This window comes from Xyrauchen texanus, chromosome 9, assembly GCF_025860055.1.
Source record: "Xyrauchen texanus isolate HMW12.3.18 chromosome 9, RBS_HiC_50CHRs, whole genome shotgun sequence".
Taxonomy (NCBI): Eukaryota; Metazoa; Chordata; class Actinopteri; order Cypriniformes; family Catostomidae; genus Xyrauchen; species Xyrauchen texanus.
In genome coordinates, this window is record NC_068284.1 from 44,917,602 (window position 1) to 44,943,520 (window position 25,919).

Consider the following 25,919-nt stretch of genomic DNA (forward strand, 5'->3'; position numbering starts at 1 on the left):
ATAATTCATTATTAGGAATGGGAAATATTTTTAATAATAATGCAATACATTGATAGCCTTCCTCTCCACCGAAGCTCTGAAGCCTCTTTAGCCATCACATACTGATTTCGTTTTTTTTTTAACCTCGTGCGACCCCTGCGTCCACATGTGTGGACATTGTATTTTGGCTTTAGTATGCGCAACACATAATTTAATTTAATTTTGATTCAGGAGTTCAGGAGACTCTATGCAGTCAGAAAAGGGTTAAACTTTTGACACACAGAGTCATGTGACAAAACAACAGAGGGGCGATCACAGAGGAGTTTGTGTTTGGTTGAAATGCCAAGAAAACTACATCTGATAAGAAACCGAATAAAATTTTGCTTTCAGAGGCTTTATATGGGGTTAGGATGAAAATAAAGTGCATTTCACACTGTTCTGAGACCAGTGCAGACAGACAGCACACTGGAGGTTAAGTCATTCCCTAAATAGGGATCAAGGGAGCGTCCTTGTGCATTAAAAAGTGCATTAAATCCAAAAAGTCAGACTTTCTATAGCTTGGTATTTTAAATTCACAACTTAGTCCTGCTGTCCACGTATGTGGACATAATTTTTATGAAATAAATTTGGTTTGAAAATGATTATTATTAAAAAAAAATTGGCATATTTCTTACGGGCTACTAGTTACAAATCAAAAAGGGGAATGGAAAATGCACAAAGCAGTCACGCAGGTGTCTCAGGAGGTTCATTTCATTGATACCAAAATATTGTTCTCATGTGTGTCGTAAATGAACGCGGCACGCTTATGCAACATGTCTTTTAATCATGTGCAAGATATGAATAATGGATATCAAGAATTCAGTTTTCACAATTTAAAATGTTAATTGTTGATAACAGCAATAATGCATGTTTTTGATATCATTAATTAGGTCTGTGTCACGATTCACTGTTGTCTGCCCTGTGTTTTGCCTCTGTCATCTGTTCCCCATGGACTACACTTCCCATAATTCCCTGCCCTCATCACTGCCAGGAGTCTTCCAATGTCCTCACCTGTGTTTTCTTTACTTATTAGTCTTTGTGTATATAATGCCCTGATTTCTGTTCAGTCTTGGTCAGTTGTTGAATGTATGTACCTGTATGTGTTTTGACCTCCTGTTCCCTATCCGTTCCTGTTTTTGCTGTGGGTGTAGAGGAAGAGGGCTTCACATCTCCTCCCACAGTGGTCACCCCAAGCACTCCACGCCTGCCACGGCCAATGAGCTGGAAGTCTCGTCCGTCCCAGAGCCTGCGTTACCAGCCTCGTCCGTCCCAGAGCCAGCGTTGCCAGCCTTGTCCATCCGGAGGAGGAGAAGAAAGGCTTCTGTTCCCCAGTCTCCACCTTCCAGGGCTCCACCTCCCGAGCCTTCCAGGGCTCTGCCTCCTGAGCCTTCCAGGGCTCCGCCTCCTGAGCCTTCCAGGGCTCCGCCTCCCGAGCCTTCCATGGCTCCGCCACCTGAGTCTTCCATGGCTCCGCCTTCCACGGCTCCGCCCTCGGAGTTCTCCATGGCTGTGGTCCTATGGCCACCTCCTGGGTCTCCTGACCTAGTCCCTGTCCAGTGGCCACCTCCCGGGCCTCCTGACCCAGTCCCTTTCCTGTTGCCACCTCCCAGGCCTCCTGACCCAGTCCCCGTCCTGTGGCCTCCTCCCAGGCCTCCTGACCCAGTCCCCGTCCAGTGGCCTCCTCCCCGGCCTCCTGACCCAGTCCCCGTCCTGTGGCCTCCTCCCAGGCCTCCTGACCCAGTCCCCGTCCAGTGGCCGCCTCCCCGGCCTCCTGACCTAGTCCCTGTCCTGTGGCCGCCTCCCCGGCCTCCTGACCCAGTCCCGGTCCTGCGGCAATCGCCAAGGCCTCCAGACCCGGTCCCCAGCATGAGGTCATCCCCTTGTTCTCCAGACCATCCCCCAGATCTGCTCTGGTCACCTTGGTCTCCTAGCCGTATGCCTGACCTGCTCTGGTCTCCCTGGTCCCCGGCTTCCCCTTGTGCCCCCCTTCGACTGCCTGTTTGCCCCTTATGCCCCCCTTGGACTGCCTGTTTGCCCCTTGTGCCCTCCTTGCACTGCCTGCCCACCCCCGAGCCTCCCCTTCACTCCATGGACGATTTAAAAAAAAAAAAAAATTTATTTTTTTTTTTATGGAGCGTCTAGAACCCGCTCCTTAGAGGGGGGCTATGTCACGATTCACTGTTGTCTGCCCTGTGTTTTGCCTCTGTCATCTGTTCCCCATGGACTACACTTACCATAATTCCCTGCCCTCATCACTGCCAGGAGTCTTCCAATGTCCTCACCTGTGTTTTCTTTACTTATTAGTCTTTGTGTATATAATGCCCTGATTTCTGTTCAGTCTTGGTCAGTTGTTGAATGTATGTGTTTTGACCTCCTGTTCGCTATGCGTTCCTGTTTTTGCTGTTCCTGTGTTTTTTCCCATCGTGGATTTTCTTTTGTTCATTTTATTAAATACTTTAAGCTGCATTTTAGATCCTGCTCTCTTGACTTCTTCCCAGCGTTACAGTCTGCATTACCAAATTTTAATTCTTGGTATTTAAAATAATTTTTTGTATAATTTGCCATTCTTGATATAAATAAAAATATTTTTTGATATCTGTAACTGCATTTTTACTAGTAGATTTAATTATTTCCTTTTCAAAAATGTATTATTAGGTTGAATTCCAATTTTAACATATCAGCACATTTTTATATCAATTGTTACTAGTGCAAATGTCCAATCCTGATTTCATCAACTGAATAAAAACTAGTTAAAAAATAGATACAAGTCAGGAGCTTCAGTTAATATTCATATCAACCATCAGAATGGGGAAAAATGTGATCTCAGTGATTTAGATCGTGGCATGATTGTTGGTGCCAGACGGGCTGGTTGGAGTATTTCTGTAATTACTGATCTCCTGGGATTTTCACGCACAACAGTCTCTAGAGTGTAAAGAGAATGGTGCTGAAAAAAAAAAACCATCCAGTTGGAATGGCCAGAGTGGTTTGAATTGACAAAGTCTACGGTAACTCAAATAATCTCTCTGTACAATTGTCGTGAGAAGAATATCATCTCAGAATGCTATTCTGAGATGTAGGTTGGCACTGAGGGGGACCTACACAATATTAGGCAGGTGGTTTAAACATTGTGGCTGATCGGTGTGTGTGTGTGTGTGTGTGTGTGTGTGTGTGTGTGTGTGTGTATGTATGTGTATATATATATATATATATATATATATATATATATATATATATATACATATACATACATATACAACAGTTAGTTCTGGTCCTCGAATCTTATTGGACGAGAGCCGTTCCATGAGCACTGATGGTCTGACAGCATCAGCACTCGGATGCTTCCCTGTGTGTGTATCACTCCGCTTGTGTTCGTACCATTCTAAACTAAAGTGTAAGATTAGTGCATTTTTAGTAAGATTTGTAAATTTAGTACATGCATTTTTTTTACATTACATATGTTAGCCAGCTGATGGTGGCAAAAGATAATATTTGTGTGTAATATGAGCAGTTAGGTGACGTGAAGTGAATCTGTGTCAGCCACTGTTTAAGAACAACAGCTCTTCATGTTCGCTTGTATTACTACTAAACTACTAAAGATTTAAACGGCTTTAAATGAACAACTTCAGCATTGCGGCTCATCACAGCTGAGAGACACAACAGACTGATTAATTACACAATGCATGATGTTTAAAATGGCGGAGGACATTGCAGTTTCTATAGTGATTGACTCTTGTGCACAGGCTACAGCGAAATAGGGAGAATAGTCCCTGCTTGGATGCTATTTTTCCACAGAGAAAGCTGATCTTCAGAAACCTGACAGCATCTCTGCTTGGGTGTGGCAACAGATGATCGCACACGCTCCATGTCTCTCTCTCTCTCACACACACACACACACACACACACACACAAACATCCATCCTTGTTTATCCAATAACTTGTTTGAAACAGCACAAACCGTGATTTCTGAAGTGACATTTTTGAATTACTAATGAAGGCTTGGACGCATCATTTGTTTTGAACCAGCAATGGCAGATTATGATCCGGCATCAAACTAAAGATATGTTTCTCTCCAAGTCATTTAATTTGTTGTGATACTTTGTTTGGACTCAGAAACCACACTCAAATTTGCTCAGCCAGTGCAGAATAACCACGGGAGATATTGTTTACAGTGAGCAGTGTCTGAATAACAGTGCAAGATCACAGCAGCAGCTTTATTGCCATAACAAGCCTTGGAGGAGTTACTCTGAACTTTTATGGCTCATGTCATCTGATGAAATTTGGGCCATTCGCAGACTGAACATTTATCCATTGCAACAAATAACAATGGCTCTTCTGTTGCCATAGCAACATTATCAACTTGGTGGAAGAGTCTTTTTTGCGTCTTAACAGTATAAAGTTAATAACATGTTTCCAACACAGCCTGTCACTGGCAGAATAGAGTATTTATTATTATCATTATGAATTATTATTGTTATTTTAATAAACTAATCAATTATATATATATATATAGTATTATTAATATTGTAATATTAATATTATTAATATTAATATTGTATTATTTTATTATTACTTATTAGGGCTGTCAATTGATTAACATTTTTCATTGAATTAATTACATGGTATGCCGATTAATCTAATTAATAGCAATTAAACACATACATAAATATTTGCTTTCCAAATAACTCTAATTAAATATATAATTATTAAATAATTATTTTTAAATGATATATACAGGTGAAACTCGAAAAATTTGAATATCGTGCAAAAGTTCATTAATTTCAGTAATTCAACTTAAAAGGTGAAACTAATATATTATATAGACTCATTACAAGCAAAGTAAGATATTTCAAGCCTTTATTTGATATCATTTTTATGATTATGGCTTACAGCTTATGAAAACCCCAAATTCAGAATCTCAGAAAATTAGAATATTACATGAAATCAATAAAAAAAGGATTTTAAATACAGAAATTTCTGCCCTCTGAAAAGTATAATCATGCATATGTACTCAGTACTTGGTTTGGGCCCCTTTTGCATTAATTACTGCCTCAATGCGGCGTGGCATGGATGCTATCAGCCTGTGGCACTGCTGAGGTGTTATGGAAGACCAAGATGCTTCAATAGCGGCCTTCAGCTCTTCTGCATTGTTTGGTCTCATGTCTCTCATCTTTCTCTTAGCAATGCCCCATAGATTCTCTATGGGGTTCAGGTCAGGCGAGTTTGCTGGCCAATCAAGCACAGTAATACCATGGTCATTGAACCAGGTTTTGGTACTTTTGGCAGTGTGGGCAGGTGCCAAGTCCTGCTGGAAAATGAAGTCAGCATCTCCATAAAGCTTGTCTGCTGAAGGAAGCATGAAGTGCTCTAAAATGTCCCGGTAGACGGCTGCGTTGACTCTGGACTTAATAAAGCACAGTGGACCAACACCAGCTGATGACATGGATCCCCAAACCAACACAGACTGTGGAAACTTCACACTGGACTTCAAGCATCTTGGATTGTGTGCCTCTCCATTCTTCCTCCAGACTCTGGGACCTTGGTTTCCAAATGAGATGTAAAATTTGCTCTCATCAGAAAAGAGGACTTTGGACCACTGAGCAACAGACCAGTTCTTTTTTCTTTAGCCCAGGTAAGCTGTTTGACATTTGAAGCCCATGTCCAGGACCCGTCTGTGTGTGGTGGCTCTTGATGCAGTAACTCCAGCCTCAGTCCACTCCTTGTGAAGCTCCCCACACATTTGAATGGCCTTTTCCTGACAATCCTCTCCAGGCTACGGTCATCCCTGCTGCTTGTGCACCTTTTTCTTCCACACTTTTCCCTTCCACTTAACTTTCTATTAATGTGCTTTAATACAGCACTTTGAGAACATCCAACTTCTTTTGCAATTACCTTTTGAGGCTTTCCCTCCTTGTGGAGGGTGTCAATGATGGTTTTCTGCACAACTGTCAGGTCTGCAGTCTTCCCCATGATTGTGAATTCAACTGAACCAGACTGAGAGACCATTTAAAGGCTCAGGAACCCTTTGCAGGTGTTTAGCTGATTAGAGTGTGACACTTTGAGCCTACAATACTGAACCTTTTCACAATATTCTAATTTTCTGAGATTCTGAATTTGGGGTTTTCATAAGCTGTAAGCCATAATCATCAAAATGATATCAAATAAAGGCTTGAAATATCTTACTTTGCTTGTAATGAGTCTATATAATATATTAGTTTCACCTTTTAAGTTGAATTACTGAAATTAATGAACTTCTGGACGATATTCAAATTTTTCGAGTTTCACCTGTATATATATATATATAATGTATCATTTAAAAATAATTATGAAAATGTTGCACAGTGAGGATGTCTTCAAAAATAATGCCATAAATAGTTTTCATTTATCAATTAACATCATACAAAGTCCAGTAAACATAATAAAGATAAAACAACATTCGGTGTGACCTTTGCCTTTAAAAGAGCCACAATTCTCCTAGTGACACCTGGACACAGTTTTTCTTGGTTGTTGGCAGATCGGATGTTCTTGGAGAATTCTCCACAGTTCTTCTGTATATTTCGGCTGTCTCAATTGCTTCTGTCTCTTTATGTAATCTCAGATTGACTCGATGTTCATTGGGGGGGCTTTGTGGGGGCCATGACATCTGTTGCAGGGCTCCCTGTTCTTCTATTCTAATCTTAAAATATTATATATAATAAAAATAATAATAATACAGATAATTAAAATGCATTACATTCTTTAGGCACAGAAGTTAAGCATTAAAATAGACAACACAAAAAGTGGCTTTAGAATGCAATATATTGTTTATTGAACAGAAGCCTATCATTGATCTGCAGTCCATAGCAATCCATTTTGCAAGTGAATTTGTCAATCAGTCTGAGACTTATATACATCTGCGTCAGATGGATGCTTTTGGAGTGTCTCGGATGCATCGCATCATAACGTACCATTTTTAGGTTGCTGTGTCAAGTTAAAATACGTCTTGAGATCCCTGCTCCATCAAGCTGTGTCTGAATGCAAGCACGTGTTCTGAAGAATCTACCAGTGCTGAAGAAGTAATCCAAAGTATTTAGATTACTTTACTGACCTTGAGTAATCTAACAGAATACATCACAAATGACATTTATGCATTTGGCTGATGCTTTTATACAAAGCGACTTACAGTGCACTTATTACAGGGACAATCCCCCCCGGAGCAACCTGGAGTTAAGTGTCTTGCTCAAGGACACAATGGTGGTGGCTGTGGGGATCGAACCAGCAACCTTCTGATTACCAGATTACCAGTTATGTGCTTAGACCACTACACCACCACCACTCGTACAGCATGTATTCTGTAATCTGTAACCCAACCCTGTCCACAGTTCTACAGAAAATCCTCTTGAAAGGCTGACAAACCATTTCTTCCACAATGAGACACATTCAATCAGTCTTGCATGACAGCTATAATTAGCATAAATAAAATAAAAAAGCAGTAGCGTATTGAAAAGCCCCAGTAATTTTAATGCATTGTTGAAATAATTTCCTGTCTATGCAATATTTATTTCAACATGCCGTGATTGACTCGTGACTTGTTGACCTTTGGTTAGAGGTTTTCACATATATCTGCACTATCTATTTAAGGTTTGAAGTTGATGTACTCTGCTTAGCAACACAGAGAATACATTGATGCAAAAATATTACATTTTTAATAACAGAAATAAACAAATAAATGTGCAGAGAAGTATATTCAAATACTCAGCACAGTCAGACTGAGCAACAGAAACTCATTGTTCATAATCTGGAGGTCTGAAAACAAAGAGCACTTGATGTAAATAACGGCCTTTCTAACAGCGATATTAACACAGTAAATTTACACCCACTGTTCTATGATCAGATCAACGGTGACTGTAAAATAAGTCATCATTTACAGTCGCTCAGCTAAACAAAATATACACTATATTACTACATGTGTGAAGTAAACTCATATAATATGGAGTGGTGGTGGTGTAGTGGTCTAAAGCACATAACTGGTAAACTGGTAATCAGAAGGTCGCTGGTTCGACTTTAGCATTGAAATAGTTTTTGGGGCCATTATGCACTCCCTGAAATTTTACTCCCTCTTATTTGACTTTACTCAAACAATGTCAGTCTGAATTAAACCATGCTTTAAAAACTGTAATGGCAAATCAAATCGTTTTACCATACTTAGTCAAGTACCATGAAGTCTTCCACAATTAAGCTTTTTGCAACCAATTTAGTCTATTAGACAAACTCACCTTACTTTTATGCTTTTAGAAACAAGATGCAGAGCAGTCCACGAAGACCTGTACACCTGAATTGACCTTTGGTGCACAAAACACGATGACGGTAACAATCAACAGATAATTTTTGGGATCAGGAATGGGTCATTTTGAGTAGAAAATGAACTTCAGGCTTAACAAAAAAAAAAGTTACAAAACTTACCAACAAAATAAAAGTGTTGTAAATAAACTTGCTAAGAGTGAATACATGCAAGCTCATTAATTATTCAAGCTGGAAACGCCAGCTTCGAAAATGTAAGTATAATTTACTCAAATTAGGAAATAAATATGACAAGGTTTTCTACTTTAGGATTGAAACATGATGACGCATTGTAAAGATAACAAACAATCATAAACAATATTTACTTATGAGACAGAACATTCATTTTTACATGTTTGAAAAGAGCACAAATGTAGAATTTACTTAATATTTTCAAGTTCATGCTTAAACTGACTTATTCAATGTAGAAAGTTCTTCATCCATCCTGCTATATTTACTTCACAATGAAATATATATATATATATATATATATATATATATATATATATATATATATATATATATTTATTTTTTAAGTTTAGGAATAGTTCTACCAAAAATTAAAATTCTGCCATTATTTACTCACCCTAATGTGTTCTAAAACACGAATGACTTTCTTCCATGGAACACATAAGGAGATGCTAGGCAGAATGTAAGTCTCAGTCACCATTCAATTTCATTGTCTGAAAAATAAAATAACATCCAGTTACTGTGAAAGGTGACTGAAGCTAATACACTTGAATAAGTGATGGTAAAGATGTTTTTTTAAGTTTCAAATGTCAAAACAATAGATAAACTGTGCAAAGGCAAAAAAAGTATCGACACTTTCTGGATGTCAAATGTTAGTGGAACATGGTGATAGTGAATGAGTTGAACAACATCTGTGGTTAGTCTGCTAGGACACCTGTGTGATCCTCAGGGGAACAGACTTCAGACATCCATTAAAAATCACCTTGACACCGGTTGATTAAAAGTCATTGAGCAAAAATTGCTCCGAAAAGCAAAGCAAGTTCGATGAAATCTCCTGTGTCATGTGAGCCACTTGCTTTGATATTATATCATGTAATGACATTCAAACATTTTAAAAGTGACTGTAGCATCTAAATAGTTTTTGGGGCCATTATGCACTGCCTGATTGATCTTATTGATTAAAAAATGCTAAAAGAAATGGACATTACCTATAATGTTTCTCTCTTTGACCCTGTCCATTTGAGCTATGAGAGTAACTGCACCATCAGTTTAGTGAGCAAAATTACATGCTCAAAAAAAAAAAAAAGAGAGAGCTATTTAGTGGATCAGAAATAATTGTAACTACATTTATTATACATTATAATATTAAACTTATTCATAGTTATACCTAAAAGAGTATAATGCATTATAAGACAATAAACATACAAATTTATCCTCAAAAGTTGTAATATACAGTACAGTATATATTAGGTATCATAGAAGTGCTGTCTACAAAAGCAGCATACAATATACAGTTTTAAGGATTGATGTGATCAAATGTCATTATAAGTGTTCTATCGTAAAGACACGCAGGCTTGACTGAAGTTTAAGATGCCATTTATTTGATAAATGTAAATCTGAAAAGTAATGTCTCTCTCTTTGGCGTAGGCCCCGTCTGGCGGTCCGAGGGAGTTGTACCCGGAACAGTCATATCCTGCCGGAGATAGAAGGCAGGGGCGAGGAGCCTACCCCCGAGCGGGACAGGGCTCAACTGGTGGTGGTGGGGTGGTGGAGGTTGCCGCATTAGCACACTGAAACAGCAATGTGATAGATTGTGAGCAGACTTATAAAGCAATGGCTTACATGCGATTGGCTTGGAATTACCCAGCTAATGATGTGATGATGTAAAGCCGCTAGTCTTCCCGCTAGAACTACGCTGCGCTTCCATTTCTTGACTTGATTTAAGTAACATTGTAAAAGCAAATTCTCCTTATAGACAATTGTAGCCCAGACCAAAATGTAATTAATTTGTACATAGTAGAATATAACATAAAATGTTACAAACAACAAAGGGTTAAAATGTTTGGCTGCAATGTACTTGTGTTTAAAAGTGCTCATCACACACTAACTACTGACATAGAAAAGTTCTGCTCCGTTTAGTTAATGTGCCTTAATTGATCATCTATCCATCAATCTCGCTAATTTGGGTGAGAGGTGCAGCTAGTTCTCAAGAGTGAGAGCTCACACCTAGTTCTCAAGAGTTTTCCAATAAGTTAGTAGGAGTTTGGGATTAACTAATCGTTGTGCTGCTTCTAGGATGTTTTATGGAGACAATGCTAATGGCGCGTGTGTCTAGGCTCAGTTTGTTTATGTTTTATATTGATTTAATTCACGTATCAGTCATGAAGGTGTAAATCAAATTGTTATTGGTGTTGATACTGATTTGAATCAAATGGAGTTTCATAACAAAGTTCGGGAGAGGCATGTTCATATGATCCGATCAATCTCATTGCCAGAGTAAGCATCTATAAACAACTGTTTACCTCCATGGCGGCGGCGACTCTTCCGGAATTTGGCCCTGCCCTAACCCGAAGATTCTGAACGGTCCCTGACTCTCCACAACAGCCTGATGAATCCGGGATCATCTCTCCTTCTCACAATGCGATTTCTCAATCTCCGGACACAAATCGGGGTCGCCAAGCTATGTGCTTGGAATCATATTCCATATTTATTGCTCCAAGCACTCCAAATCAGCTTCCCCCAGCCAAAAACATCCAAAGCACCCGCAATCCTTCCGTCTCAACCAACCATCGCCAGTGGAAATCATATTTCTCCTGATGTAAACACGGAAGTGTGGCACCTGCAAATACTCTCCAGTTGGGGAGCAAGCGTCACTATCTCCACTGAGCTACCTCCTCCCAATGTATTGTTGCTCAAAGCCTGGAAAGCCAGATATTGCCTTGATACTTGGGGGCTCCTGTTCAGATGTTGCAAGTGTCCCCCCGGCTAGACCAGAAGCCTTCCCATTCGTACCACTGTGAAGGCCCTCCAACTTACAACCTTCAAGGGCTCTTCTGTTCGAATTGCAGTGAGGGTTCTCCCATGTGAATTCTGTGTGAGGTAACTCACGTTTATTTGTATCGTGGGCTCTCCCATTTGAAACGCTGTGAGGACTCCCACATTCGAATGCAGTGAGAGATCCCTGTGGCATGGGGGAGCGTGTTACTCTAACACCTGTCTCTCATTATAGTGATGGCGGAGGGAGACCTGATAAGGCTCGAGAGAGTGGCAGAGAGCATAGAGAGAGAGTGACCAGGAAGCATGACAGCCCAAACTGGGAGTTTAACAATTTAAAAGTGCTTCTAGTTACCAGCAAACTGATTTCTGTTATTGACGGTTACCATCGAGTGTGTGTAAACAAAGTAAAGAGACAGACCTTGAACCTGCTTCATTGTCTCCTGACTCCTCCATTGCCCACCAGTGTATCTTTATCACAATCCCATTCAATTGCAGGATGGGCTCATCCGCTCAAGCGGCATAAGGTCGAGTCCTGGTTGGGTCGTGCCCGCCAGCTTAAGGCGATCGGAGGCCTGGTCTCATCATGGGCAGATTTGCCTGGGAGGGTGGGAGGTTTGTCCCTTTCCTCCAGAGGGGGTGGAGGTGGGCTAAGGGCATTGCTAGTCCTCCAGCACAACAGCAGGTTCTGTGAGAGCTCATTTCCATGCAGCAGCCACCACCACTGTTTCTTCAGTGTTTCTGCCTATTTTCACTCTACCCATTCTCTGCCTATCCTGCAGATCCCAGTTTCCTATCCCCCAAGCAGACCCTAGCATGAGGCTGCCTCCGCAAGTGGCAACTGCTTGTTCTTTTATCTGTGGCACTTCTGCCACTCTTACACACAGGCTCAGCAGACCATCTACTGAAAGCCTACACCCATATTTATATAAAAAAAATAGATATAATGCATTATAACTTATACATATGTAATTTGATGTTGGTCAAGGTATAAGTGTGAATAGGTAAGTATTATAATTGTAGTTACAATTATTTATGAAGAGTCAAAACATATTATATGAGACCTTACAAATGGATTATAATGCATTTTAATGCCTTTACAATGCATTATAAACAGGGACGGACTGACAATCTGTGCGTTCGGGCTTCATAAACGGAATATGAAATCAAAATTGACCCCCATTTAGTTTCTTAAATGTATCTGGTGTTATAGTGCTTGATTCATCCGTTAGATTTCAAAGTCTTTTATCAAAGTGTAAACACTTCCTCCGCCTCTTAAAAGACGTATAACGTATAAAAGTCATAGCTCATAGTTTCCATAAACGTTTAAATACACATAGTTAAAACAAAACAATTTAATCATACTAAAATCATGTTAACACATATGTTTACAATGTGGAAAGTGTTTTTTAATGCTAATGGACTTTCCTCATTCACTTTCATTGAAAGTGCCTTAATTTTAGCTTTTTTTTATAAACTAGAGTCAAAATAATTTTATGTTATAATTAACATACTGCTACTATTATAAATATGGCTTCACAGAAAGTGTTACCAAAACAGGCACCAAAGGTTACTTTAGCACCACTCCATTTACATAAATCTTGAGATGCTGTAAGCAATTTTTTAATGGAAAGGTATGCAAAACAATGCCCCACTCCCTGAAAGATATTAATGAAATAAGTGTTGTGAGATATCTCACTGGTCTCTGTGACAGCTGTAGGCTCTGTAAACAGCAAACAAAAATGTGATGCTTTCTGCCTGTCAATCATTTTGAACGTTCTCATAGTATTGTTGTTGTAGCTAATTATAGAGGCTTAACACCATATTTGTGCCATGTTGTTCATAACAGTTGTCAGTTGAGGGTGCTGTTTTGCTGCTGTTGTTTTTGATAACCGTTTCTGCTTGATGTTGGTCTCAATTAAGCTCATTTGGTATATTTTGAGTGCATGGTTTTGGAAAGAGTCAGCTTGACTGATCAAACGGCTCAGATTGTGGAAATTCTAGAGTGTCTAAAATCGCTTACAGCACCTTTAAGTGGGTTGAATTTTGATTTTACAGTTTATGTGTGCAAAGCAACTTTTTTTAATGTTGAAATCATACTCTGTTATTTTGCCATAAATTGCATCTTTCTGAATGTCTGCAGCACACCTGGAGGAAGACACAAAACAAATCTGCCATCTGGACCCAGGACACAGAATACATCTCCAATTTAGATTAATATTAGACTGATTCATTATCAGCGATGCCATCGAAAAACATGCTGAAAAATGGCTTTAAACAGCCTATGGTCAGTTGCTTGACTTAGCTGGCCAACGAGCTGGTTTCAATTGGTCAGGCTGTTTTGAGATGATTTTATAGAGGTTTTGGGCACCCGGTCAGGCTCAGAGACCAATTGGTTGACCAGCTTAAACCAACCAAGACTAGCAAACCACCTGGAATAAATGCCACCTTTTTCAGAACCATCAAAACTGTGGATCAAAGGACAGAAAACAATCATGGCACACCATTTATACAACTTTAATTGAAGAAGATATGAAAATAGGCAAAACAATAGCATGATCCAATAAGTTAATGGATAGAAAAATCTGTCAGAAAACAGTGAACCACTGAAAGATAAATAAACAAACAAAAACTACATTTACAGCATGATGACAGTGCATCTACTCACAATTATCAGAATATTAACAAAACTGCAACACCCACACACCAAACCTTTGAGAGTTTTTTCTATTCTGGAACATCTACATTTCTGGATTTGAAATGGCACATCACAGTTAACACGTGTTTATGTACACATGCATAGGAATGCTGTGGCTGGTGATGGGCGTAGGGAATGAAACGGGAATCAAGTACAGTGGATAGGCACTTCATTCTCCACGACTTATTTGAAGGCAAGTGTGAGACACTTTAATCTGACGTACAGAAGATGGTCACAGAAATGAGTATGATTTAACGCCCCCACATTGAATCTGTTCTGGAATCAATCTCATTTTAATTTGAAATCTCTGGCAATCAAAAAGCGCGTGGCTCTTACAGGCAATCTAATATATCTAAAATGTGGCTGTTTTGAAAGAGCGCTGAAAATAGAAACGGCAATAATGTAATAAATGAATCAATGTGCTAGGGAAATATCTACTGTGGAATTGGAGTGCAATTACTGACCACATGCTTGAAGAGATCGCTTTTCTTTCTTTTTCTATTAATATATAATAAATGTATTTTCCACTTAGCGAGAGTGACGTTGAAGTGCTTTCAATGAAGGATGAAATATAACAACTCAAACCAGACAATGTTGAGGTGACAGCAGGGCCAGCCTGTGGGTTATTGCAGCCTTAGGTGAGATGATGAAAATGGGCCTAACTGGTGTAAAATTGTCATAACATTAAAAATACAGTATATAGCCGAACAATTGCAAACATGACAATTTGTTTCTCTCTTTTTTAGAGAAAACACTAAAAATAAGCATGCTGTATATGGGTAGTTGACAAGTAATATGTCCAAGGATGCTTTTTGATTTGTTTAATTGTATATGATTATATGAGGGAAAGTATACTTTTGGCGTTACAGTTTGGATGGTCACCATTAACATTACGTATTTAACCATTTGTAACCATTTCAGCTTTTAGCAGTTCACTTTAATAGTTAAGCGGTGTGACAAATGAATTATTAAAGAATAAATAAACCATGTAATTATTAATACGAAGTCATAAAGCTGCATGTACACACACATAAATACAAAGATCCCCCATTTAGCCTGAACAGATTGTTGGGGCAAGTGCTGTTAGCGAGCACCTATGAAGGCCAGAACGGTAAACAAGGGGGTGGGTGGCCAGCACCACGCCCGACCGCCTTTGTCTCCCCAGTGGCAATGTATACACACCGCACCAGGTACTCATTTTAGGCTAAGTCGACCTAAGGGAGGCCCGGGACCGGTTCAGATAATCGTCACTGGTGTTAGCCATGAGCGGGAATTGAACTCGGGTCACCAGGTTCGTAGCGCAGCGCACTAACCGCTCCACTACACACACACACACACGTTGGGTTTCCATGTTTTATGGGGACTTTCCTTAGACATAATGGTTTTAATACTGTACAAACTTTATATTCTATCCCCTAAACCTAACCCTACCCCTAAACCTAACCATCACAGAAAACTTTCTGCATTTTTACATTTTCAAAAAACATAATTTTGTATGATTTATAAACTTTTTTTCCTCATGGGGACCGACAAAATGTCCCCAGAACGTCAAAAAGTTCAGGTTTTACAATCCTTATATACACGCACACACATCAGTTTTACTAAATCCTCCAATGTTCAGACTACTCAAAAAATGTATGTATCCAAGAAAACTTAAATTGAGTTGATTCACCTAAAAAAGTGTCTTGTCTGCTTTACTTATTCCATTTGCGTTGGGGCATATATGGTTATATGTTGAACAGCTGCTGTTCTAACCATAGCATAGGGACCAAGTTGAACTCCGAAGTGCTTCCCACCAGCATTTATTCAACAATTCCTGTCACTAGCTAGCATATCACTATAAGACTTTCATATGAGTTATTTTGACATGTTGAATTTACTTGATTTAATTAGGTTCCCTCTACTTGAATTATTCAAGTTGAAATTACATGGTCATTTTAATTTAAGAAAACTAATTTCAGACATGTGGAACCACTGTCCACAACTGGATCAACTTCAATCAAAGAGTTATTATTTGAATGTATAATAGTTATACAAGAATTGTATTAAAAAACAACCTTGTGTTTCACCACAGGACACAGCAGACAATGCTGTCAACTACCCACATAACGATGTATAATTGTTTATTTAGTGCAACCAAATCCATGTAAACAAAAAGTGTGCCAGAACTATGTGCAAAAGTGAATATTCGTTAAAACATCAGTGAAAATCAGGTGCAGCATTGTGGGAAAAACATACAAAAATATATAAATAATATTAAATAATAATGCATTCCCTATTTAATTCCTAAGATTAATCTTGACAAAACATGACAAGCTTTATGCATTGACAAGCACTGATTCCTCCATGAATAAGTGAGTTAAACCATGATGTATCTAATCCTTTACTCAATATGTTATTTTTAGTTGTCGCCATTATTGTGGTTTGTGAGTTGAATGATGGGGTCCATGTATGTCTTCCTCAAAGAGCATGATTGTGACTCGCAAATCAGAGCGTGGTTAATAGAGAAGAAAAAAAGCAGCTATTCCGTATTGTGTGCGCTTGTTTGTAGTATGTGGACGACAATATTCAATCTCATCTTGTAATAGTAACATCATTTATTCCTCCTTCACAGTATTTTGGGTCCCTAGGCAGTCGCCTATATGGACTGTAGGATGGGACGGCCATGGGTGACAGTACGAATGGAACACTACAACAGAAATGTGATTTCTAAGACATTCATCAATGAAATCGTTTAATTTAAAGGGAAAGACTGTTTAGCACTGAAACAGATCATTCAAAACGAGGTATATCATGAAACCTAAAAAGTGATCGCACATTTTTGATTGCGTTATTTTATAAGAAAGAAAGGTGCCACATCTTAACAGCAATTCAAAATGACATTAAGTGAAAAATGTAACTTATTTACTCTTAACACACGTTTCTGTTGTCATAGTGAACAATTCATCAGTGCACGTTTTTCCATAAAGCTTAAGGCCAAGTCATCACTAATACATTTAAGTCTCCCAACATCATTGCTTTCCAAAATATGAGGTTATGGAGAGTGTTTACGAAAGTCGTGGTGGAAAACGGCATTCTGCTCTCAATGAAAGGCGTAAACATAGCTAAATGAATGCACCGACAGACGAAAATGTATTCGTCTGGACGTGGACTAAGCGTGTAATTTCTGTGCAGCTAGCGTCAAAAATAAACATGTTTTCAAACAGCTTTGTGAATACGCCCGTGCAACGTTGATCAATCAGATGGTCCCGCACCCAACTCGTGCCATTGGTCGAGTCAATGTTATTGTGTCGGGCCGGACAGGTCAATCAAAAAGTAAATTCTGCATATTAAGCTGGGATAAGAGAAAGTAATTAAATGACGTGGTCCGACTCTGAAACGACTTTCTTTTCAACTGATGTCGCGACTATACGGAGCCCCTTTGAGGAAAGGAAGGAAGTTTATGTTCTGAAATAAGACTTGCGTAACCTTGCTAACAATTTTTGGTTTCCTTGCAATATAGTTACCATGGTAAAATAGCAAACATGTTGACTTCAACCTGAATGCAAAAAGGAAAAACAGATGCACACCAACTGCTTAAAAACACCCTGGCAACCTCATAGCAATGCTCTAGCAACCGCACAAAACACCCGAGCATTGTGGTTGTGTGTTTTCCACAGGCAAGCACCACTCACATTTTGCTCAGAATATAAATAAAAAAATCGAGTTATTTCGCAATTCCATTTGATGCCACAAGGGGCACTTCACCTTTAGGTATATGCAAATAAACAATCATAAAACACTTTTTCCCCCTCACAGATTTCTCTGATGCCTTGAACTAAAGCCAGAAATATCATCTCACTGCTTTCACAAGAGGTGCACTTGTAAATCCACTCAGAACTGAAGATTGCAGTAATGTGATTGAAGAGCTCTCAGGACACTCTCTTTAGGTCAAAGATAAGAGATACAAAGAGCTCCACTTTTATGACACATACAGGGCTAATTTTAAAGTCACATTTATCTGACTCGATTTAGTCAGTGGAGCTGACTACATTAGGTGGAGCTAGGGGGTGGCCAGGGGGGGCCGTGGACCGAAGCCTGGCCATCCCATTGGCCACCCCACTCGCAACTGCTGTTTTAGTCATTTTTTTGGTCATTATTTGGCACAATTTTGTTCTTTAGAGGTGAAATCATCTCTGTACAAATGTACAAACGTAACGTGTGCACACACCAAGGTCGCCAAACCTCTCCATCCCGGGTGTCATTGCCCCACCCCCCCGTTCCCACAGTCTGACGATATAAAAATGCTGGCCGAACGTTTCTGTGCCACCACAGACTGATCGCTTGCCCCTGCCTGGCTACCCCTTTGAAAAACTCCTGGCTCCGCCCCTAATTGCGAATGACAAAATCGAATTAAAAATGATGCATAATATAAAACTATTGATTTAAGTATAAAACATATATTGCAAATATACAAGTAGTTTGAGAGTGTAAGACCTACGCGCTTGCTTCATTCACAGTGCGTCATGGGCAGGGCTGGACTGGAAATCTGGCATACCGGCATTTTCCGGTGGGCCGACGCACTTTTGAGCCAATCAGGGGCGTAATGGCTATCGGGAGAACCGAGCGGGCCGGTGGTTTGGCCGCGAAACGTGCCGAATGGGCCGCGATAAGCAACAATAAGGCGCCGCGTTATGCAGAAAAGCCCCCCATGTAAAATCCCAGGCCGAATTCTCTTCATAGTCCAGCCCTGGACTGGTCGAGTGGTCGACGCAGAGCTTGTTTGGCACACTTTGATCGCCTCAGTTCTGATTGGTCAAACTTTTATTTTTTGGGTAGTGTAGTTCTTCAGCTTAAACTGCACAATTTAACACAATTTTTGAAAAACAAAGGTGAAATAATGCAATCTGAAGGCTTCGACAGAAGCATATACCGTTGATTAGCAACCTCAAAGCTCACGGTAGGTCGGTCTTTAAATGTTTATAAGTTATAGTTAAAAATCTGCTCCCCTATGGAAAAGATTGAGGATTTTTACATCTCGAGAATTCAGCAGCGACGGCCTCTTCTACGAAGCATTGCAAATTACATAATCCGGTCGCTCTCCATGCATTCTCAAACTTCTTATGTATTTGTATATAGTATATCTGAATATTTTGTATAAAGTGAACTAAGTATATTGTTTTTAACATTAAAATCAATGATTATACATCAATAGTTTTACATTGTATCATTGTTGTTGTTTTTATTTATTGGATCATTCACAATGCTTCATGGGATTGTAGTTCATTCCCTCATAATAGATACAGTCTTGTACCTTTTTTAAATGCTTCAAAACAAAGTTTGCAATGCTGTTATTCATCTTGAAGCTGTTTGGTTGGGTTCATGGCTTGCAACTCTTTACTGAAGAATACATTTGAAAAACGAATGGGAAAAATACTTACAAATCCAATGCAACTGAAAAAAATGGGAGGTGACTGTTTCGCACTTTAGACATTTTATGAAAGTTTACAATACAAAATAGTGACATTGATGTTGATTCAACACTGGAAAAGATGCGAAGAAAAGATAAACTTATATCTTACATGTTCACCATCTGACTTGGTAACAATAAATGAAAATAGGAGGGCTTGTACACTTTGCCATGCGATTTGATCCCACTGGTAAACAAAGACACACTGAAACTAAAATAGCACTAATAGGTATTGAAAATTTAATTTTGCCCAAAGGCAAACAGTTTAGTTTAGCTTTTGGTTACAGGTACATGCCTAACAAAAGTATTGTGGTAGTACCATAGTACAGTGATGGTTTTGGATGATAATACAATGTGGTACTTCGATGTAGATCATGGCGTATATTTGATTACCATATTAATATACTATGGTTAACATGGTATTTCAAAGAATGCCATGGTTTTACCATGGCACATGTCCAGAAAGACCATGGTAATACCATGGCACTTATATACAGTATATATATATATATAGATATAGATAGATATAGATATAGATATACAGTATATGATATATATGCACTAATGAATTATTATCATATTCATTCAGAATGCTTTTTTACATACTCCAATTTACTTGGTAAATGTCCAAAAACCCATAATACCATGGCACTGAATTATTATCATGGAAAACAAAACATGGTAATACCATGGAACTATGATGATATCAGATGGTAATACTATGTTACCTTGATATATATTCATATTGTATGCCTTTTACATACCACAAGGTACATCAAAATATACCATGGTATTAGCACGGTACAAAGAAACATGGTAATTGCATGGTACTGTGATGTATCAGATGGTAATACGACGTCATACATTCTGTCCAATCTCAAATCACGCCCTTCCTAAAGTTCCATGTCAATCAAAGTGAGCAGCGTGTCATTAAATAAGGCTGAAGGGTATTTTAGCTGTGAAAACTGCACAGATACAACATTCAAAAATACAGAAACCTTAAAAGGGATCCAGTATTAGGGTGAGATTGAGAAAAATATCACAGTCTCACACCCTAGAGAGTGGAATTACACAGGCACCAGGCGAAAAACAGTTATTATAGTGACACCAAAAATAAACATTTAAAAAATGCACGTTTAAATGCTCAAACAGCAGATACTGTAAAGCATGCATTTACGTCTGCTGTCTGACCTTGATCAATAAGATCAGGTGCTGTCCAATAGTGAGACCCAGCAAGATATGGAATCAAGGAAACATTTATCTCATAGAGAAGACACTAATCATGGTAACACATGCGCACAATCGGAGCATGCCTGTACACTCCTGAAATGTATTTACACAAGATCACACCATCACACATACTATACATTTTCCATACACTTTTAAGGCCAACGTATACTTCACTTTTTTGCGGTTTGCTCTGTCTCGCGTACAGTGCACAAATTTCGTAATCAGCGAGTACGCGCAGACTGTCCGTGTGAAGCCCAGTTATTTTAGACATGAGGACAGTCCGCATCTGTGCACGTTGTAGGAGCATGCCCCTGAAGTTGACTAATCACAAAGAACTTGTAGCGTGCATGCATGAAAAGAGAACGACTGCGTTCAAAGCTGCGTATTGTCAGTGGATGTACTGCACTTGCATTTCATCTGTTACAAAAAGATGTTCTTGGAGCTTGGGTAGCTCAGTTAAATATGATGCTGACTACCACCCCTGGAGTCACAAGTTCAAATCCAGGGTATACGGAGTGACCTTCCCTGACCGGTCAGGCTTCCTAAACAACCAATTAGCCAGGTTGCTAGGGAGGGTAGAGTCATGTGGGTTACCTTCCTCATGGTTCATGTATTGTTTCTCGCTCTCGTTGGGGCACATGCTGAGTTGTGCGTGCATGCTGTGGTGAATAGCGTGAGCCTCCATATGCTCTAAAGTCTCATCAGTAACACGCACAGTGAGATTCGTCCTCCACCACTCGGATTGAGGCGAGATACTGCGCCACCACAAAGAACTAGAGTATTGGGAATTGGGAATGCCAAATTGGTGACAAAGGGGAGGGGGATGGCTGCAGATGTTCTTTAAATATGCAAACACAGAAAACATTATCTACTTTGGTTTTGTTGGACACAAGAAACAAGTTTCTTGGTATACCGTATATATATATATATAGAGCACTTGCAATTGAAAAGAGACACTCGACTCTGCATTTTTCTTTATGTGACGTCTCAACTTTAACGTCTCAGAATATTGCAAGATTCTTGATTCTTGAATTCTGAGGATTCGGACACCCTACTCGACTGAAATAGTGATTTTATCGAACTATTATATGGGAAGTATGCATAGTCAGATGCAGCTATACTTTGAAAGGCTAGAATGCTTGATAGTGCATGAGACGTAATGGCACTCAGTCCTAGCCTTTACTGCTTGTAAACAAATTAGGAAGGTGCACACAGTAATGTTGTGGAGTTCTGAAACAAACCAAAAAATTAAATATAGAATATCCCAAACACTTTAAGAACTTGAAAGCTGGATTATTCCTTGTCTAGTTTTAGATTAAGACAAAACCGTTGGACAAAACCAGATGTCTAGATCCCAGAAAGCAGCTCCTTTAGGGGCACTTCTCTTTCTCCAAGTAGGGTGTCTCTTTTCAGACTGGTGCCTTTGTTGACCACCTTCATCTTGATGGCCAGGTTTTTCACCCGTGCTACGGGAAGAGAGTCAAAATAGAAGTCCTCGTTGAAGACGGGGTTGCGGCTGTTCTTGATAATTGTGCTCCGCTGTTTCTGCAGCTTTCCTGGGTTCAGGTACAGAGCCACACAACAATTGATGCTCTTTATGTCAAACTGCTTATCGTAGAGATCCTCGGCAGCCAGCACACGGATGTGAAGTCGGGAGGCGTCAATATCGTAGTCTGTGCAGAGGCGTAGAGTTCCGCCCTTCTGGAGGTTGACGGTGTGTTGCGTGAAGCGATCCATGTTGCCTCCAGTTTTTCGTCCTCGGAGTGCCGGGGAAGGAGGACAACGGAAGCGCCGCCGATTGTTCGGGCTGGTTTCCACAGAGCTGCACTCATCCGTTGAAAGAGAACTGTGCCGGGCAAGGGATCGCTTGGCCCGGGACACTTTGGCTTGGGTCTCGTGAGTGAACATCTTGAGGAGGGATGCAGAACGGGATAGTAGTGGGGAGTTGAATGGGGATGACTCTGCTGAAGAACATGTGTCGCTCTCACCTCCACTAAAGTAACGGTAGGGGTTGGAGTGGGAGACATTACAGTCGCTTGGATTCAAGTGATTACCCTGAGACCTACGTTGGGTGTTGGGTGAGGTGAGTGGACTTGTAGGGTCGCTATGGAAGAGGGACTCTTTACGACGCGTGTGAGGGCTCTCCATGAGCGTTGAGAAACCGTAGGAGGTTTGCGCTTTTGGTACATAGGGCAATGACATGGCCGTCTGTGCTTGCGGGTCGGCATTTGTGTTGAGGTCGCCCTCTTCGTCAGTGACCAAGTCATCTGCACTCTCAATCTGGATGATGTGTCGGTTTGCCGCTTTGAGCAAGTTCTTTGTATCTCCTGCCAGCTTGTTCATGAGGCGTGGGCTACGCGGACTGCCCTGCGGCATCTTGCAGCAGATGTTTTGTTCAGACGCAGACCCGTGCAGCCCGTTTTTTGGCTTCATCTCTGGCGTATCCTCCTCTGGGGGGCAGCACACCAGTTTGGGTGGAATGAAGAAGTCTGGGATCTTGTCGGGAGTGAGGACGTTGCCGTAGGTGGGGGCTTTGCTCTGTTTGTCGGCGGACTCTCCCTGCCGCAGAACGTTTCCCTCCACTGAACGGCGGATTTTTTCTAGGAGCCACATTTCTCGGTGAGATCTGAGAAGGACGTGCACCCTGTGTGCACAGAGATTGAGAAGAACGTTATGAATACAAACACAAACTGACGCCAATCACCCCCTCAGCTTGGGGTGCACTGTCACTTGGGAATGCAATGGATTTTGACAATGTTTACATTTTGATACACTTACAGCCAATTGTTAAAGACAAGTGACACCAGTCTTCATCTGCTAAGCACAGACTGTCACCTGGTGGAGATGTGATGCTTTGGCAGTGTTGATAATGAATATGCTACAGCCTGTTGCTGTGCGTCTCTCAGTATATGTAAGCGCAGATACAATAAAACATTTCAAATGTGCATAAAAGAGCTATCTTTTGTCGCAGTATTGTGGTTGATTTAGTTGTATTAAATACTATTTTTGACTTGAATAAAAATGTTAATTCATGTTTTACCAAATGCACTTTTTAGATTACCTGAAAATCATATTTTTAAGTGTAGCTTGAATATTTTTTGACAGAAATCAACTACTTGATGTTGTCTACTTCAAACATCACACCACACAGCAAGTCATTTATTAGGTCATTTTGTCATGTTGCCCTCACAATTATAACACTTCTCCATGCAACACTAATTTAAAAACAGCTTTTTTTAAAGGGTACTCAGCACAAAAATTGCACTTCATGTTTTTGTTTAAATTGTGGAGGCAGCAGTGCAGTACAATGTGAAGGAGTATTTGCTGTGACTGCAGAAGCGCGTGAGACTGTGTTGTTTAAGTGTAAATCATTAGGACTTCCACAGTTATCAAGAATTGCATTTTATAATAAACATTAACATTTCTCAATTAGTTGTTCACAAACATTACTTGCTTGTGGACTTTAAGAGCAGATGCAAACTGATTAGAAAAAAAAAACATAACAATAGTTTCAAAATAAAATTTGTAATGGATAGTAACTGTAAAATGGTAATAAATGCACATGAATATCTACTTCAAATTGTGTAAGCATTCAGCATCTTTCTGTCACTTTGTTTAATTTATTTTGTTTATAACAGTATTTAATCACTTTATACATATATTATATACATGCACAATTATGTCGGCTAAATTATTTATATACTGTAGCATCATAGCCTGTATAAGTTGTCTTTTTTGGCGGAAACTATGGCTAAATTTGTAAGAAATTGCAACAGTTGTCAATAGTTATCTATTATATAAACGTTCTGCGAAAATAAAGTATTTTTTCTCGCATTATTTTCAGATTAAACAGCCTTTTGTGCAACTGCCAAACAACTGTAATAAGGTAAAAAAAAAAAAAAAATGCGATTGCCATATCTAGATTCGTAACGTTGCACGTGAGTAGTTTATTACTATTAAAACATTGTCTTAAATGCATATATAATGACGTGTATTATTCTCAAAATAGAATACAATTAATATGCACAAGGGTTTAAACTTAAAAAAAAAAAACGGTTTAAAAAAATGTCAGTGGAACTCACGTGAAGTGGTTTGCGATCCGGATGGCGCAGTGGCACAATTCACATGTAGTCTTCTTTCCTTCAATCCATGTGTTATTGTTCGTCCCGTGTTAGTGTATCCAGTAATCCAGGACAGAACTGTATGTTGGCGCGGCGCGTCTATTCGTGGCTTTTAATAGCACACCGGCCCCTGTGTGTGCGCATACCAGCCAATGGAAGTGCGAATTACGCGCAACTCGTACTGTATCAATTCCGGCTCTGTCCGGAATGGAATATTAGCGCACTGCCTACTGCACTGCAGCCTATGCTGTCTGCTGCTTTCAAAAAAGTATGTGAAGTACAGATTGGCTATGTTTGGAATGGATTAGCTTAGTGCTTCCTGCATACTGGTTTAATAAGTATGTGAAATAGTACACATACTGGCTATATTTGGATAGGAATATTCCTGCACTGCATACTGCATACTGCACTGTAAAAACCCTCTGCTTTTAAAAAGTAGGCAATATGATATAGAACTGATTTGGCTCTGTTTAGAATGCGATATTGCCATACTGCTTACTGCATACTACACTATATTCTACTGCTTTCAGAAAAGTACATGAAATAGTAGCCTGCGCATTGGCTATGTTCGGAATGAAGTACTATGTACTAGCGTACTGCTTACTGCAGTATACACCGCTTTCTGTTTTTAATAAGTATGCGAAACAGTACTTAGTTATTGGCTATGGTCAGACTGCAGTATTAGGTGTTTTCTGCCAAGTTTGTGAAATAGTAGCCTACACATTGGCCACAGTCACATGACTTCACTGGGCACTCATTTAATTCAGAGCACATGTCCAGTTATCGTTAAATAAATTAATTATTTTGCCCTTTTTATCAATTATTTTGCACTAAGATCTCTAAAGTTTAGAATAGTTCATCCACAAATAAAAATTCTGTCATTATTAACTCACCCCCATGTCGTTCCAAAACTATGTTATTTTCTTCTGCGCAACGCAAAAGGAGTTATTTGAAAGAATCTGGCGATCGCTGCTCTCCATACAATTAGTGTTGGTTAAGTTACTCCAGAAGAGTAATCCACTACAAGTTTCTAATTACCTGGTCATAATACTTTGCTGATTACTTCACGTGAAAAGTAATCACATTACAAATTACTTCACACAATATAGACATTCAAGACTAT

General features: G+C 39.6%; 1 protein-coding gene across 1 annotated transcript; it reads right to left on the minus strand.

Annotated features, from left to right (window-relative positions):
* Positions 1 to 22,022: 22,022 nt before the first annotated feature.
* Positions 22,023 to 24,865, minus strand: LOC127649349 (C2 calcium-dependent domain-containing protein 4C-like). Its single transcript, XM_052134403.1, has 2 exons — positions 24,758 to 24,865; positions 22,023 to 23,319 (listed from the first exon to the last, which is right to left on the minus strand). Exon 2 carries the CDS (start codon positions 23,286 to 23,288, stop codon positions 22,023 to 22,025), a length of 1,266 nt encoding a protein of 421 aa, XP_051990363.1. The 5' UTR covers positions 23,289 to 23,319; positions 24,758 to 24,865.
* Positions 24,866 to 25,919: the final 1,054 nt, after the last annotated feature.

Coding starts and splice junctions, on each gene's coding strand:
- LOC127649349 (XM_052134403.1), bottom strand. CDS start 23,288: ATGTGGCTCCTAGAAAAAATCCGCCGTTCAGTGGAGGGAAACGTTCTG.